Source organism: Lepidochelys kempii, chromosome 3, assembly GCF_965140285.1.
Source record: "Lepidochelys kempii isolate rLepKem1 chromosome 3, rLepKem1.hap1, whole genome shotgun sequence".
Classification (NCBI taxonomy): domain Eukaryota; kingdom Metazoa; phylum Chordata; order Testudines; family Cheloniidae; genus Lepidochelys; species Lepidochelys kempii.
Window position 1 is genome coordinate 105,724,832 of NC_136382.1, and position 16,327 is coordinate 105,741,158.

The 16,327-nt window shown below is 44.1% G+C and overlaps 1 protein-coding gene across 2 annotated transcripts in view; it reads right to left on the minus strand.

Annotated features, from left to right (window-relative positions):
- The window catches only part of IL20RA (interleukin 20 receptor subunit alpha), a 36,698-nt gene extending 20,800 nt beyond the window's left edge, over nucleotides 1–15,898 (minus strand). For both annotated transcript variants that reach the window (XM_073335214.2, XM_073335213.2), the window contains exon 1: nucleotides 15,580–15,898. In XM_073335214.2, coding sequence (XP_073191315.1) covers nucleotides 15,580–15,664 — 85 coding nt within the window. In that variant the 5' untranslated portion in view covers nucleotides 15,665–15,898. The remainder of the gene's footprint in view (nucleotides 1–15,579) is intronic.
- Between the last annotated feature and the right edge of the window lie 429 nt (nucleotides 15,899–16,327).

Here is a 16,327-nt window from a genome sequence, read left to right on the forward strand (position 1 = left end):
ACTTGTATACTTGTCAGGCCAATAAAGTCTCATTGAATTGCACCAGATAGAGAGAATCTGCTCTTGTTGCAGACACAGGTGATACCAAAACCTATGGAAGTAGAGCATCTGAATTTTATTTGCCTACCTGAACCTTTCGAAAGTTCATCACTACATGAAAGTATGTACATTTTCACAGCATATTTATACAGCAGATCTGAGTCACGTATTTGTTTACTACACTAAAATATCTTAAATATATGAAGTGTCAAGGTGGGGGTTTCATTTCATGTTTTGCTTCCCTCCGATGTGGTTTCTGTGAAGTGAGGAGTACTCAAGACAGAGCCATCACCTCATCTCCTACAGGCGATCTCCGTGAGCAAAACCCCCAGAATTTGCAAGAGAAAGGCTTTTCTTTAAAGAAAGTCACACTCCTTCTCCCCTTGAAGTCAATGAGAATTATACCATTGACTTGTAAGATGGAAAGAGTAACTTTAACTTACACACTAAGGTAATGCAACTGAATTGGGATTCAGGAGATCTGGTTTCTATTCCTGTTCTTGGCTCTGTCTATATTTGCCATCTAAATTAATACAACAGTGCTATTGGAAAGCCTATGGTAATCTAATTTACAATTATATTCCAAGATTTCTATTGAAGTTAATTAGCATATATAACTCATTCACTAGCTGCTTATTTCAGTTCCCGTCTTCACACACACACACACACACATTGAGCTCATTTACACCAGTGAGAATCGGGAGTAAATCCACAGATTTCAATGGGGTTGCCTGCATAACCGAGATCAGAAGTTAGCCATATACTCAACTTGGCAAGATTCAATACATACATAAAAATGTTCTATTTCATAGGAAATGTTTGCAATGACCTTTATCACTCCCCATCATAATGAAGCCACTTTCTGTATTTCTCTTACGAAGAAATTTGCAGCCACTACTACAGTGCAGTAGAGACTGTGTCTCCGTGTTTGTACAGTACAACAGTCCCTGATCCTGACGGTGAGCTCTGGATAATGCTAATATAAATATTAAATCATAATAATACCTTACATTTCAGGACTCTATGGCCAGGGTGGCCAACCTGAGCCTGAGGAGCCAGAATTTACAATGTATATTGCCAAACAGCCAGAGTAATATGTCAGCAGCCCCCCGCATCAGCTCCCCCACCCTGCTCCCAGCGCCTCCCTCCCACTGGCAGCCTCACCAATCAGTGCCTCCCGCTCCCTCCCTACACTTCCTGATCAGCTGTTTCATGGCATGCAGGAGGCTCTGGTGGGGAAGCAGGAGGAGCAAGGGCACAGCAGGCTCAGGGGAGGGGGCGGGAAGGGGTCGAGTGAGGGCAGGGCCTGTGGCAGAGCCAGGGGTTGAGCAGTAAGTGCCTTTAGCTCCAGCCCCGGAGTCAGTCTCTATACAAGGAGCTGCATATCAACTTCTGAACAGGCTGGCCATCCCTGATCTAAGGCATAACTGAATTAGAAGGGAAGAACAAATACCAATAAATTTAACCACATCAAATAACAGTCAAACAATGACCTTAGAGTAAACTACTGCAGAATTATTTAAAATATAGATACTAAGCCAGAAACCGCCCTTTCTCAGGTGTGCAGTCCTTAAACAAACCCACTGAAGTCTAGGAGACTACTCCCATGAGCAAGGGTTTGCAGAGCAGGCATATAAATTTGAAGTTGCCTTTCTTTATATAAGATTTTGTTTGGTCTAGAAAGCTGGTTAGCTTTAATTACAGGTCACCACCATTTCTGCACTGTGCTAGAATCATATCTTTTTATAGTGCAGTTATGGTTAGAACAGGGATCAGGTAAAATGTTACTTGTTCAATAGATCAGATCCTCGTGCATAGTTAGAGTCACGTCTTTATTTTAGTGAAAAATAGCAAGTGTTTAGTGTCTTTTGTTCCTATTAGTGCTGCAAAGCCAAGACAGCTACGAGAGACTCTGGGATTTTATCTGGGCATGCGCCTCATCAAGAGGATTGATAAAGTTCCTATTACAGATTTATTATTGCTGATGTGTGAGCCAGGAGAAAATCAGTTTGACATTCAGATTTTAAGCTGAGGTTGAAGAACTGGCATTTAGAAGACATTTGTTTCCATGTGAGCAAAGAAAATTTGACCTGGACACCACTGAAAGCTACCCCAAAAATTGAATTACCTGTGACAACCAATGGCAGCAAGAACCAAAGCCTTCTTGAAAGCTGGTCTGGAGTCAGAAAGTTGCCTTCTGAAAGAGCTAAGAACCATTACAGATTTCTCTGCCTTCAAAACAAAATAATTTATTGTTTGTATTAGAGAATCATAGGACTGGAAGGGACCTTGAGAGATCATCTAGACCAGTCCCCTGCACTCATACCAGGACTAAGTATTATCTAGACCAGCCTTGACAGATGTTTGTCTAACCTGCTCTTAAAAATCTCCAATGACTGAGATTCCACAACCTCTCTGAGCAATTTATTCCAGTGCTTAACCACCCTGACAGTTAGGAAGTTTTCCCTAATGTCCAATGTAAACCGCCCTTGCTGCAATTTAAGCTTCTTGTCCTATCCTCAGAGGTTAAGAAGAACAATTTTTCTCCATCCTCCTCGACACATTTTATGTATTTGAAAACTGTAATCACGTACCCTCTCAGTCTTCTCCAGACTAAACAAACCCAACTTTTTCAATCTTCCCTCAGGTCATGTTTTCTAGTTCTTTAAATAATTGTTCTTCTCTGGACTTTCTCCAGTTTGTCCACATCTTACCTGAAATGTGGCAACCAGCACTAGACTCAATACTTCAGTTGAAGCCTAATCAGCACAGAGTAGAGCGGATTACTTCTTGTGTCTTGCTTACAACACACCTGCTAACTAATACATCCCAGAATGATGATTTTTTTTAGCAAGTGTTTCACTGTTGACTCATATTTAGCTTGTGGTTCACTAGGACCCTCAGATCCCTCTCTACAGTACTCCTTCCTAGGCAGTCATTTCCCATTTTGTATGTGGGCAAATGATTGTTCCTTCCTAAGTGGAGTACTTTGCATTTGTCCTTATTGAATTTCATCCTATTTACTTCAAACTATTTCTCCAGTTTGTCCAGATCATTCTGAGTTTTAATCCTTTCCTCCAAAGTACTTGCAACTCCTCCCAGCTTGGTATCATCCGCAAACTTTATGAGTGTACTCTCTATGCCATTATCTAAATCAGTGATGAAGATATTGAACAGAACTGGACCCGCAATTGATCCTTGTAGGACCCTTCTCCATATGCTCTTCCAGCTTGACTGTGAGCCACTGATAACTACTCTCTGGGAATGGTTTTCCAAACAGTTATGCACCTGCCTTATAGTAGCTCCATAGAAGTTACAGTCCCCTAGTTTGTTTATGAGAAGGTCATGCGAGACAGTATCAAAATCCTTGGTAAATTCAAGATATACCACATCTATTGCTCCCCCTCTATCCACAAGGCTTGTTACCCTATGAAAGAAAGCTATTAGGTTGGTTTGACACACTTTGTTCTTGACAAATCCATGCTGTTACTTATCACCTCATTATCTTCTAGGTGTTTACAAATTGATTGCTTAATTATTTGCTCCATTATCTTTCTGGGTACTGAAGTTAAGCTGAGCAGTCTAATTCCCCGGGTTGTCCTTATTTCCCTTTTTATAGATTGGCACTATATTTGCTCTTTTCCAGGCCAATGGAATCTCTTCCGTCTTCCATAACTTTTCAAAGATTAATTGCTAATGCGTCAGCTAAGTCTTCAGTCAGCTCCTCAAATATTCTAGGAGGATGTATTTCATCAGGCCCTGGTGATTTGAAGACATCTAACTTGTCTAAGTAATTTTTAACTTGTTCTCTCCCTATTTTAGCCTCTTATCCTAACTCATTTTCACTGGCGTTCACTCTGTTAGACATCCAATCACTACTAACCTTTTTGGTGAAAACCAAAACTAATTTAGCACTTCTGCCATTTCCACATTTTCTGTTATTGTTCCCCTCCTCCCACTGAGTAGAGAGAGTAGCCAATGAACGACTTGACAGGGGGCGCAACAGACCACAACAGAAACTGCTACCCAGGCAGATTTGAACTTGTGATCCTTGGTTTACTAGGCCAATTCGCTAACCCCTGAGCTATGGCACCTAAAACTATGTTTAGGCATTTAAAAAAGTGACCCGATTTCCAATGGAGTGGAGTTGGTCTCCTCTATGTACTAATGTGGCACTGCCAGACCAGGCACCAGCTCATGCCAAGGTTCCCATGTCTCAACTGGACAGTGACAGCTACACAGTTGGAATCTGGCTGGCTCACTTGTAGGTTAATATAGAAAAACAGGCATTAGAATAAGGATGTGTTCAGTATTTAGACTCTATTGCGTGCTTTAATCTTACTCATAATATTTGTGTTCTATATTGTTATGTAATACTTAAGCGATTGTATTGTGAGCCTCTGTATCCATCGCCATACAGGAGAGGGACATTAATTAGTGTGAAGAGCTGCTTTTCTACATAAATTGTAGAGGAGGCCAATCAATAACAGGCAGGTGATGGCTGGATCTTACAACTGGAAACTCTCCACATCTGGATAGCGGAATCATCAAAAAAAGAACTCAGACTCTTATTGTTCTGCTCACCTCCCTGTGAAGATGAGTCATGCTAGTGGACTCCTTCCCTCAGCTGAGTTTACATCTCAGAGCACATGGAAGGAGGGGGATATAAAACCCCATACAAAAGTAACTAGGGATCTATATACCGCTTGGACTCTGGGTGGAAGGCAAGGTGTTTCTAGGCATAAGCAAGAGATACCCAGCTGCTTAGCCTGTCTTAGCCCTAAAGGTCAAACAGCACTTGCTGATTATAGAAGCCTATATATAGTAGCTTTTGAAACCTAGGACTGTAACTCATTTGTGTGTCTAGGTTCAGTCTCTAATTTCCTTTTCCTATTTAATACATCTTCATATAGCTTATTATAGGATTGGCTACAAGCGTGGTCTTTGGTATGAGACCTAAAGTGCAATTGACCTGGGCTAAGTGACTAGTCCTTTGGAATCAGGAGTAAACTGAATATTGCTGTATGGAGCAATCCTATCACAGAGATACGCTCATGTGGATGGCGAGACAGACCGGAATATCCAAGGGGACTGCCTGTGACTCCTTGTTAAAACTGTTAAAGAGCCTGCAGAGCTTGCAGGTGGTTGGTGAAATCTCAGCTTACAACTCACAACCAATTAGGGGTTTATGCCCTGTTTTTTTAATCAGTCTGCCCTGAGATTGGTTCTCATGCTTTTGCGTCACCATTGGGAGCATTACAAGCAGCACTCTCAAAAGAATCCAGTACAGGATGGGAGGAAGAGAATGATATGTAGGTTGTAGCCCAGCTATATCTTCTCTCATGTGCTGCTACAGTTCTGTGGCTGGTAAATGAGAAGGCAGGGAGCAAAGCAGAGTTATAAGGCCAAAGACCGAGGCCAGGTCTACACTACAGACCTATACTGGTATAACTATGTCGCTCAGGGGTGTGAAAAACGCATCTCCCTGAGCAATTCAGTTATTCTGACTTAACTCCCCCGCATAGACAGCGCTTTGTTAAATGGAGAGCTTCTCCCCGTCGACACAGCTACTGCCTCTTAGGCAGGTGGATTAACTACACAGATGGGAGATTTCAGAGTAACAGGCGTGTTAGTCTGTATTCACAAAAAGAAAAGGAGGACTTGTGGCACCTTAGAGACTAACCAATTTATTTGAGCATGAGCTTTCGTGAGCTACAGCTCACTTCATCAGATGTATGCCGTGGAAACTGCAGCAGACTTTTTTTTTCATATTCTCTGTGTATATATAAAGTCTGCTGCAGTTTCCACGGCATACATCCGATGAAGTGAGCTGTAGCTCACGAAAGCTGATGCTCAAATAAATTGGTTAGTCTCTAAGGTGCCACAAGTACTCCTTTTCTTTTTACAGATGGGAGAAGCTCTCTCATCAGCATAGTAGCATCTTCCCCCAAGCGCTGCAGCGGCACCGTTACTGTAGCACTGTACGTGAAGACAAGACTGAGCAGCGGGAGGAGGCACTGAAGCAATAGCAGGAAAAGAGTTGGTGTAAAGGGAGAGAGGAGATGTTGGAAATCAGAGAGAGAGTGGAAAGGTGTGATGGGGCAGAAGGCCTAGAAGGGGGAAGACAAGCACAGGATTTGTGATGAGAAAGTGGAAGAAGGCAGAGGAGGGCTCAAAGTTCTTTGCTTCAGCAGGGCTCCAAGATATGGAGAGACATGCTGGGGAAAGGCAGCATTAGTTGAGGGGCCGCTGAGAGACTCCAGGGCAGTGTGGGGTCATCCACAGGCCAGAGGAGAGAAGAAGCCAATGCATCCAGCCCTCTGGAAGGGTTGCTGGGACTGGCTCCTGGGCAGGCGGTGGTGGAGGCAGACATCTTGGAACCCAGGCATGACTATTCTTTTTGGCTAACTTTGCTGACAGGGTGAAACAAGCTGATTGTTTGTCACTGCACTTGTCATGTTTGCTCCAACTCACCGGCAGGGTTGATTCAACCAAACCTTAGGCTGCCTGCAAAGTCATTTGCTTGAGGCACACTCGGTAATTAAGGGGAAAGTTGTTATGGTCAGTCTCTATTGCTTTATTTTGAATTCAAGTGATGGAAAGTCAGTGCTGGCTTCAGACTAGTTGTTGTAAAATGTAAAGGGTGTTTGTGTGATATTAAATACAACGCTCTTTTCAGATTTGAGCAGTTTCACATTCAATGTTGGCAAAAATGACTATTTTTGCAATGGAAAGAGCTAAAACTGAATTTCTGTATGTTTTAAAGGCAAAACTAGTTTTGCCTAAAGATAAATAAAAATGGCTCATTCCTAAAAAAAAAAAAAAAAGTCTTTTATACACCAGCAGTTTTTCAGAAAAAGGTTTATTTTGAATTTATAACAAAATGTGAAAAAAAACAACCTCATGTAAGTAACCATTTATGAATATTTTTCATACCTCTCTCAACTACACTTAGCATTGCCCCTTTATCACCACTAACAACATCCAAAAACATGAGCTTCCAGTGCCCCAGGACAGGACACCACCATCTGCTACCAAAAACACAGATTCAGCCAGGAAACAGGTTTTGTGTGAGGATGTCTGAACTTGGAATAATATTTTTCAAAATTCTCAAGGCTGGAACGAAGGTGTGCTTCAGGAATTAGCCTGTGTTTTGCACTTTTAGTGAGCAAAGAGTTCGAGTCTTCATGAAAGTTATAATCTGATTTTTGAACATGGATCTGCTGGACCACCTCCTAAATTATACATATGGGGCACTAGAATGAGCCTCTCTTTGCACATGTGCTCAGCAAAGAATGGTTATGATGCTCACACTGCAGAGCACTATTATCCATTTAGCAACAATGGTCCAGTTAAAATTGATAACTTTGTATTTATTGCCTGAAGGGTGTTTCTGATCTTATTATGTGACCTATTAACAAAGCTTTCTCTGGACTAGAGTTTTTGCTCCTGTGAAATTAGAGTTAATTTATCCAGTTAAACTCCTATGCCTGAATCTCCACCTGTTCCTCGATCTAGGATCAAGCTTCTGGATGGTGCGTGAGACCTTGCTCCCCACCCCACACAATTCTCCAGGCTCACTGCTCCTCCAAGGTGTCAGTTCAATACTCCTCTCTAGCTTAGAATCCCAAAGAGACAAAAATGGCCCATAAGCCTAATTAAGGCTTCTCCATCTCCTGACCTATTGCAGGCAGCAAAACTATCAGGTCAGTCTGATATGCCAGCTTGAAAGACAGCAAAACAATCTCCTTGAACATCTATCTCCAGCCTCTAGCTAGGCTTGCAAATGGCAGGATACTATTCTGGGAGACAGCAACTCCCCCCCTCTGATCCAGCCCAGCAGAGCAGAGCACTCTCAATTCAGCATCTGCAGGGAACATATACGAGCTAAACATCTATCATTGTTTTTAGCAGTCTTCCTGTATATTAAAAGTGCTTTATGATTATTTTTATAATCTGCTGCTGTTTTTAATTAGGCCACAGTTTTAAGTGACTGTTGCTGAACATGGAATCATAAACGGGGAGGTATTTAGCCTAGCCATCTGCTTCTGTTACATATAGATACTAGAGTAACAGCAGCAAAAAAATACCTTTAATAAAATAAATCTATACAGTAGGACCAGAGAGAATGTTTTACACTGACCAGGGGTGGTCTGAGGGCAGGGTACACATATTTCAGTTACTTTCCAGACAAAACCTTAACTACTGCACTTGCTATGATCAGTAAAAGGCTACGATTCTTGGATGGTGAAACCTGAAATACTTCCAAGTCTTGTCTATAAAGCTATCCAAGGTTGAATTAAATTTGGAGAGTTGAACAGCTTCATCCCCACTTTGGTCTGCCACCTTTTTATCCAGGGATGGCAGGTTTGTATAATTTTTGGTGGTGCCCAGAATAGATCCACGTCCCCCCCCCCCCCAGACCTGCCTTGTAAGCCAATATATTTTTTTTAAATAATGTAAAAATGTGTGGGCTCTGGGGTGGGGCTGGTGATGAAGGTTTCAGGACACAGGAGGGACTCAGGCAGAGGGTTGGGGTGCAGGGGTGAGGACTGCAGGTGGGGCTGGGGATGAAGGGTTCATGGTACAGGAGGGGGCTCAGGGCTGGGGCAGAGGGTTGGGGTGTGGGGGGATGAGGGCTCTGGCTGGGGGTGTGGGCTCTGGGGTGGGGCCAGGGATGAGGAGTTTGGGGTGCAGAGGACTCCCCCCAGCCCTCTTCCCGCTGGCAGCAGCGAGGTCCGGGGGAGGGACCCCCTCTCCCCCCCCGGAAGCACACTCACCTCACACCACTGTCACTGCGTGTGCTCCCAGGGCCCCTCTCAGGTCCAGGAAGCCCCCTTGCCCCACCTGTGGTGGGTGCCGGGGGGGGGTTGCCATCACATGTGTGCCTCCTCTCCTGCTGCTGCCCCTCACTGTAGCCTCACTGGGGATGGGGCTGCCCCTTGCCCAGAGTGGGGCAGGACTGGTGACTGTGGGCAGGGGGACCCTTGTGCTGGTGGAGGGTCCTGCCAGAAAAGGGAAGGGTCCATCCGTCCAAGGTAGAAGGGCAGGGGTAGGGTCAGCCTGCCCTGGCACTAGTGGATGGGGGGCACTAGGACCCTGCAGCGGCAGTTGATGCCAGGAGCCGGCAGAGTGGAGCACAGTGCAGAGCTGCAGGGGGTAGTTGCCCAATGCCCAGGGTGCAGGCAGGGACGCTCGGGGCAGGTGCGCGGGGGTGGCAGGCAAGGCGAGGGGAGAGACCCGGCCCTGAACATTGCTGGAGCCGGGCCCCCGGGCCCTGAATATTGCTGGAGCATGGGCACCACGGGCCCATATAACTCACTGCCCCTGTTTATGTCCAAACCTCCATGAGCAACCACACGTGCCTCCGCCTTCCTAGAGCATAGCCGCTTTTAAACATTTCTGATCTACATCCTGTACATCATCAGTTCAAACATTATACACTGCAAAAACAGGATACTGCTGCACTTTCAGATGAGACAGTGAACGATAAGAACAGTTAAGTCTTATGCAAACCACAGGCAAGAACACTTACTACCTTCACAGTGTCTGACAGTTCTTGGAATCCCCTGAGAATCTAATAGAAAAATGATCTCCTTTTATCTAAATGCTCAGATCCCCATTCCTTGATGTCTATATTTTCACGGTGTACTCAAGCTGAAATATAGAGATCGCTATAAGCAGATTCAAGGTTCTATACACCCAGCAAAGTAACACTCTACCAGTCTGATCTCTCTTATGCCATTCCTATGCTCAGCCTGGGAACAGAGGTGGAAAACGGAGGGGGCAAATAGGGCTTTATGTCATCTCTGTGCTTCTTATAGTCCAAGTTCATCCAAGGGCTTGCCTGTGGCCCCTGGTCAGAGTAGCCTCAGGAGCTGTGGGTAGCAGAGAAGAACAGGAGTCCAGTGTGCTCTGGTCATGCCCCCTACGCTAAGGGCTGGGAGAAGCGTTGGGGTAGAGCCGTTCTATCAGTTGGGAAGTGCTTTGTGCAGGCCAGGCAGATTGGGTAAAGCCCCTTTACATTGCTGGAGCAGCTAGTTCAACACAGAATCTGACCTATATATCTTCTAAACAAGAATCTTCAAACAAAGGCTTATTTAAATCTAGAAATATATACACTGAAGTGTAAAATCCAGATACAAATCTGAGCTTCTTCAGTTTGGTCTGGATCTGGAGCTTTGTTTTGGATTCCCATCTTTACTTAAAACAGGTGTTTCTCTCTCTCTTAATCATTGGTCACATATTATTAGGAGGAGTTCCCCAAAAGTCACAAAATCTCCAACAGCAATGACATAGTTTGTAAGTTTTCAATAGTCTCTTGTAGAGGAACAATAAAAATGAAGTTCCACACAAGTCACAATCATAAAAACAAACATAACTATGTACACTTAAGAGTAATACAAAATATTATATGTCCAGAAAGGGGTCAAATTTCTGATGCTGTGAAAGCTGTAATCTAGAATTTACTGAGTTTTCCCCACTGAAAATCTCACTTAAGTCATCAACATAATTTTTCCACCTTGAATGATAAACCTAAATCAAACAAATCATTCTTTCACAATTTACGGTAACCCATGTCTTCTCTCAACCCATTAAGACCCACTGATCCATGCCCCCAGGTGACTTACACCTATTTTGAGGTTAACTCCATTTTTATCAATGGATTGCAAAGACTTGTGCACATACACTGTATGTCTACACAATGGCCTGTTTTTTAGATGAATGTTGCATGCATTAAATTGGAGATTCTCTATTTGACACTGTATTAGGTTAGCTAATAAATATTCTGCTCCTTTATCCTCTTGCTCTTCTCTATTTCTCAGACAACAATTACAAAGTGCTATTTTGTGTATTTCAATGCTCCCGTGACTGTAAAAGGAAAACATATCCTCAAGTTTACTTAATGAGATGGCTAGGGTTGCTTCTTGGTGCTAACAGATTCTGGTTACTTTCCAAATCATGAAGAACATGTCTTGATAGCAACAAAGCAGCAGATTAACCACAAAGAAAATAAAATCAGATTTGGCAGCCCATACACCTTTGGGAGCCTTAATTACAAACAAAATATCAGAAGGAATTTTGAGAAGGCACCTTTGAAGGTCTCATCTGGTATTCCCAAACCACAATTACAGTGCTATTTAAGCACTAATAAATAAATACATCAAAGAATTTGCACTTTGAAGATACAACCCTTCTAATTTTTGTTTCCTATAATGAAAAAAATATGGGTTGGGGTTTTTTCTGGAGGGGGGTGGGGTGGGGAAGATGTTGGTAGGAGGATTTACAGAGCTGTTCATGAAAAGAGCTGAGTGCTCTCACATGGTCAAGAAGAACTTATTAAATTCTCCTGACTTTTTTTGCCTATACAACAATGAAATCAGTGAGTGGGAGAAAAGGTCCTAAATTCTCCTCTTTCCAGAGGACAGATTTTTAAGAGGAGATTAAAGATGGATTTACAAATCTCTCTTCTCACCCTCCGCCAAAAAGCCTTCATTAACATAGCATTAAAATGTATTACATATGCGATTTCTCCCTTTAACACACACCCAGATAATTGTGAGATCACGCCCAGATCATCAGATAATGGGACTTCAGAACTGGGATGTCTAAAATTTCAGACATGTCTAAAATATCACAGCACAGTCCAACTACTATATGAACCATGCACTAAAAACCCAGACCAAACCCACAAAAACACAAAAACACCCCCCGCTACCTCAAAACACTAGGTGATCAGTGAATTTGAAAGTTTAAAATCCAGATTAAGGTTGAATGCTGCTGCTCCTCTGTTGTACAGAAGGTTGTTAAACAACAGAAAATCCAAAGTAGAGGGATTATGGGACAGCTCTTGGATCATGCCAGAACTGAGTTTGTGCAGCTCAGTTGCAAAGTTTTCTTTCAACCACATTTATGCCTCTAACAACAATCCCAGCCTATTCTAGTTCCAGACTAGGCCCTCAGGACAACTCAAGTAGTTTTAGGACTATATTATGCCCATCTGTCCAGGTCTGACAGCAGGGGCTCTCTACAGCAAGAAAGGTGCTGTGGGCACAACCCCTCTGCTGAGAGTTAAGAGGAGGATGGAATAGCTCAGCTGGCTCTACACCACATGGAGATTCCTTTACAGAAGCGTAATGTTGAGAGAGGCCAATTAAAATAGCTTTCCAGTTGTCTTGTGCTGCCAGAGTGTAGGGAAGGACTGAGGCTATGGCTCTACCCCTGAAGCTAAATGCACAGCTTCTCCGTTATTCCTTCGTGTGGTTGACTGCACACGGGACATTTGAGGGCATGCTTAAAGCAAATGAAGATGAAATTTTGGGGCAACATGCTCTCAGCCAGTGGCTGTTCTCATCTCGTGTTCTGCTGGAGGAGAACACTGAGGAGCCATTTCCCGCAACCAACAAAACTCTTCACTTTTTTTTAAAAAAAACCTTCCTCAAACAATAAAAAGCAAAAATAATTTTCTATTAATCAAAAAAGCAATTCTATGCCAATTTTATAAAAGAATTGTTCCAGGACTTTTGTGCTAGCTTTTGACCAGGAGCAATATTCACTATCTTCCTGAATACCCGGGGATTTCTCACTGATTTATATTGACAGCATCACTGCCCTAATTTCATGAATAACTGGAAGTTAGACCTGCTGCCATAATGCCATCAAAACAATGCATGGTAATTAAGGCCACAATTAAGAAGAGCCAAATCAAACCAGGGCTCTCTCTGCTTGTCTCTAGAAGACAAGTAGATCCTATGGATGCATTTAAATGGGTGAGGACCCTGCATTCCATTTACTGAAATGTCAGGGTTAATGGATTAAAGTTGATGAAGTACAGACAATTAATTGCCCAAAAGGAAATGAGCTGTGTCAAATAGAGTGCACACTCTGAACTCTTATTAAAAAAGAATTTCAAAACCATAGATGCAGGGGACTGGACTAGATGACCTCTCGAGGTCCCTTCCAGTTCTATGATTCTATAACAAAATAGGTTGTAAACAGAGGTAACAGACACCATCACTACAGATATCCAAAAGCATCCAGGATAAACATACTTATGGGCAATTCTGTTTCTCTTGGAACCAACAGGAGTTTGGCTATGGATTGAAATGGGAGCAGAATCAAGCCCTTATGGGTTTAGGCCCAGATCCTCAAAGGTGCTTAACTTCCAAGGAAATCAATGGGAATTAGGTATCTAAATACCTTGGAGCATCTGGGCCTTAGTGTTGTGGAGACTGGCAGTAGTGAAATGGAGCAAAATGAACTAGGTTTCCAAAGGGTCACTTCCAGTCCTAACATCTAGAATTCTTTGAGCTATTTTAGCTTAGAGGTGCAAAAAGATTCCTGTAAAATGCTAAGTAGCATGGGCCCAATTTCCCTCTCACAGCATTTAGCTCACTGACTTCACGGGAATTACTCTAGATGTACACCAGTGCGAGATGAGGATCAGGCTCTCATAGGTCCTCAGCACTGTGCAGTCTAAGGGCCCAATCCTGCTATCCTTACACAGGCAAGGCTCCCACTGACCTCAGTCTGAGTAAGGACTGAGCATGCACTACAGGCCTTGGCACTCAGGGTATGTCTGCACAACAGCTGAGAGGTGTGATTCCCATCATGGGCAGACAGACTCACACTAGTTCTGATTGAGCTAGGATGCTAAACATAGCAGTGTGGATATTGCTACATTAGTGGCGGCTTGGACTAACTGCCTGAGTCCAAGCCGGCCTGACCCCTGCTGAGTCCAGGCTCTGGTGGCCAGCCCAAGCCGCCACCAGTGCAGCAACTTCTACACTGCTTTTTTAGCACGCTAGCTCAACTCTGTCAATCCATGCTAGGAATCACACCTCCAAGGCATGCCCTAGGTAACATCACCTGCAAATAAAAAAGCTAAAGTCACCAGTACTCTTAGAAAGAATTCTGCGTGTAGGTATTTTCTATCTAAGTGGTTCTTATTGCTTCCTTCACTGTCTTGACTTGGGCAAAAGAAGGGTGATTCTCAGCAGGGAGATATGGGAACGGTTCAGGGTGAGAGGTTGGGGTTGCTGTGTTGAGGGAGGATCCAGGAGAATACTGGCATAGGTTAGCCAGGGTTTTACCGTTTGTTTGTTTTCTATAACACCACAATGTAGATGAGAGCTGAGTCAGGAACCAATAATGGTTTGGGGAAGAAGGGGTTGGGGATAGTTTAAAACAAAACAGGGAACTAATGTGTGTAACTATCACTGACCTGACCAGTTTGTCTATATGTTGTCTCCGTTCCCTTTATCTCTCTCTTGTGTATTCAGCGTGAATACTCTTTGCGACTGTCTTCTTCTATGATTGGCAAGTACCTGGAATATTTTGGGCACAAACCCTCTAAATAATATTTCAAAGGGGCTCCATGAACTTACCTTTGACTCAAAATTTACATTTGGTAAACATACACTTTTAATCAAACCTGAAACCAATAAATTAAAAAAAAATCCAATAAAAACAGTTCTTTTAAAATACTACTATCCTCTGTAGCATTTGAAATCCTGCAGGCTAGAGAACCTGAAAGTGAAACTAACTATAAACAAAAGAGAAAATTATTTTATTGTCTCATATGAAAGGTATGCTAAAAGTAAACAAAGAGCCAGAGAAGTGCTTAGGGTACTATAGTTTAAAAATCTTTACATTTAGTCTACAGTGTTATTAGTAACACTAGTAAGGAAATTTGTTTACATATGATATTTAAACTGTAAGTGTCCCTTTATTTGTTGGTTTAGTGGCACTTCCAATTTTTTGTAAAACTAAAAAAACCCCCAAAAAACAAGTTATACTTTATGCCAATGATTATTTTTAGATAATAGAGGCTTAGGTGAGTGATCTATCTTTCCCCCCCCCCCCTTCATTATTGTCAGACAAGGGTTTGAAATAAAAGCCTGGATACGAACTTCAAATAGGAAGCTCATAGGTATAATGGACAGCATCAAAACCATCATTCCAAACACTCTCAAACACCCAGGGCTGAGTCCCCAAGCCTACCCAAAGTTCAGGGTGTTTGGATTCATTGATGTCCATTACAGAAAGCAAGCTGCAACTTGCAAAACACGGGTCCAGATGCTGCTGCTGAATCCAAATGGACAGACCTCTGCTGCTGCTGCACAGTTCCAGCTGCAGGATTGAAACCACAGGGGCTACTCCTGTGAACACCTAACCAGTAAGTTCACTTTTGTGAGCTGGCCCATTTGGCTCAAGTGCTTTCCATGAGCAAAGCTACTCAGACCCCTAAACATTTACACGATCAAGCTCTTGGATCTGGGGATTTCATCTAATAATGATAATATGGGCGGTCTCATGGAGCCACTAATTAGATGGGATCTGGAGAGCCACTCCACTAAAACGTGCTTAGCTGCAATTGGATCCCACGGGACAAAACCCTCCAAGAGCGGAAACCTAAAAGGAGCGAGTTCAGGTCCCCAGCCCTGGAGAGAGGGGGAGACGCGCACACCCGGGCCCCAGCCTGCACGTGCCCAGGGAACGGGGCAGAGAGCGAAGGGGGAAAGAGCGGCTCCAGCCTACCTTGCGCCCCGGGAGAAGGCAGGAGCAGCTGCAGCATGAGGAGCCAGGGTGCTCCCGCCCGCCTCCAGGACCTGGGGGCGCACATGGGGCGGGCGGGAAGGTCTGGCCGCCTCAGCAGCGAGCCCAGGCTGCAGCTCCCCCGGCAACCCTTGGGTCCCTCCCGCTCCGGGCGCGCCGCCGCTGCTGCTCGGTGCAGGTGGAGAGCCGTCAACACTCGGCGGCAGGGGCGGAGCCGCCGTGCGCCAGCCTCCTGCTCGCTCCCCCGCGCAGCCCCGGCCCCCCGCAGAGCTGGAGCGGGGCAGGCAAGCAAGGGGGCTGGCTGCCCCGCCGGGCCGCGGGAGAGACGAGCGGGGGCAAGCGCGCGCGGCCGGTAAAGACGCTGCCAAACTCGGTGGAATTTGGATCTGAATGAGGCTGGCCAGGTGGGGCTGCTCGATGAAGCGCAATTCAGGATGACCCCATGGGGCTGTTAAGGAAATGGCATCAGAGGCCGGGGAGGGGGGTCTCACAATAATCGGTGGTGCTGTTTAAGAAGACCAAACAGGGCAAACTGTTTAATGACACACACACCAGCTACTTTGAAAGAGTCTTATAGTAAGGTCGTAAAATCAAGCCCTAACCGTGTGCAATCTCAGTTCAATCCATTATGCCTATCCATTATCATAGCCTATGTGTATACATGAGACATGTATCCATTACAGTAGCCTATATTTATACGCTCATCGTTTATTTACTTTATTTTTTTTGC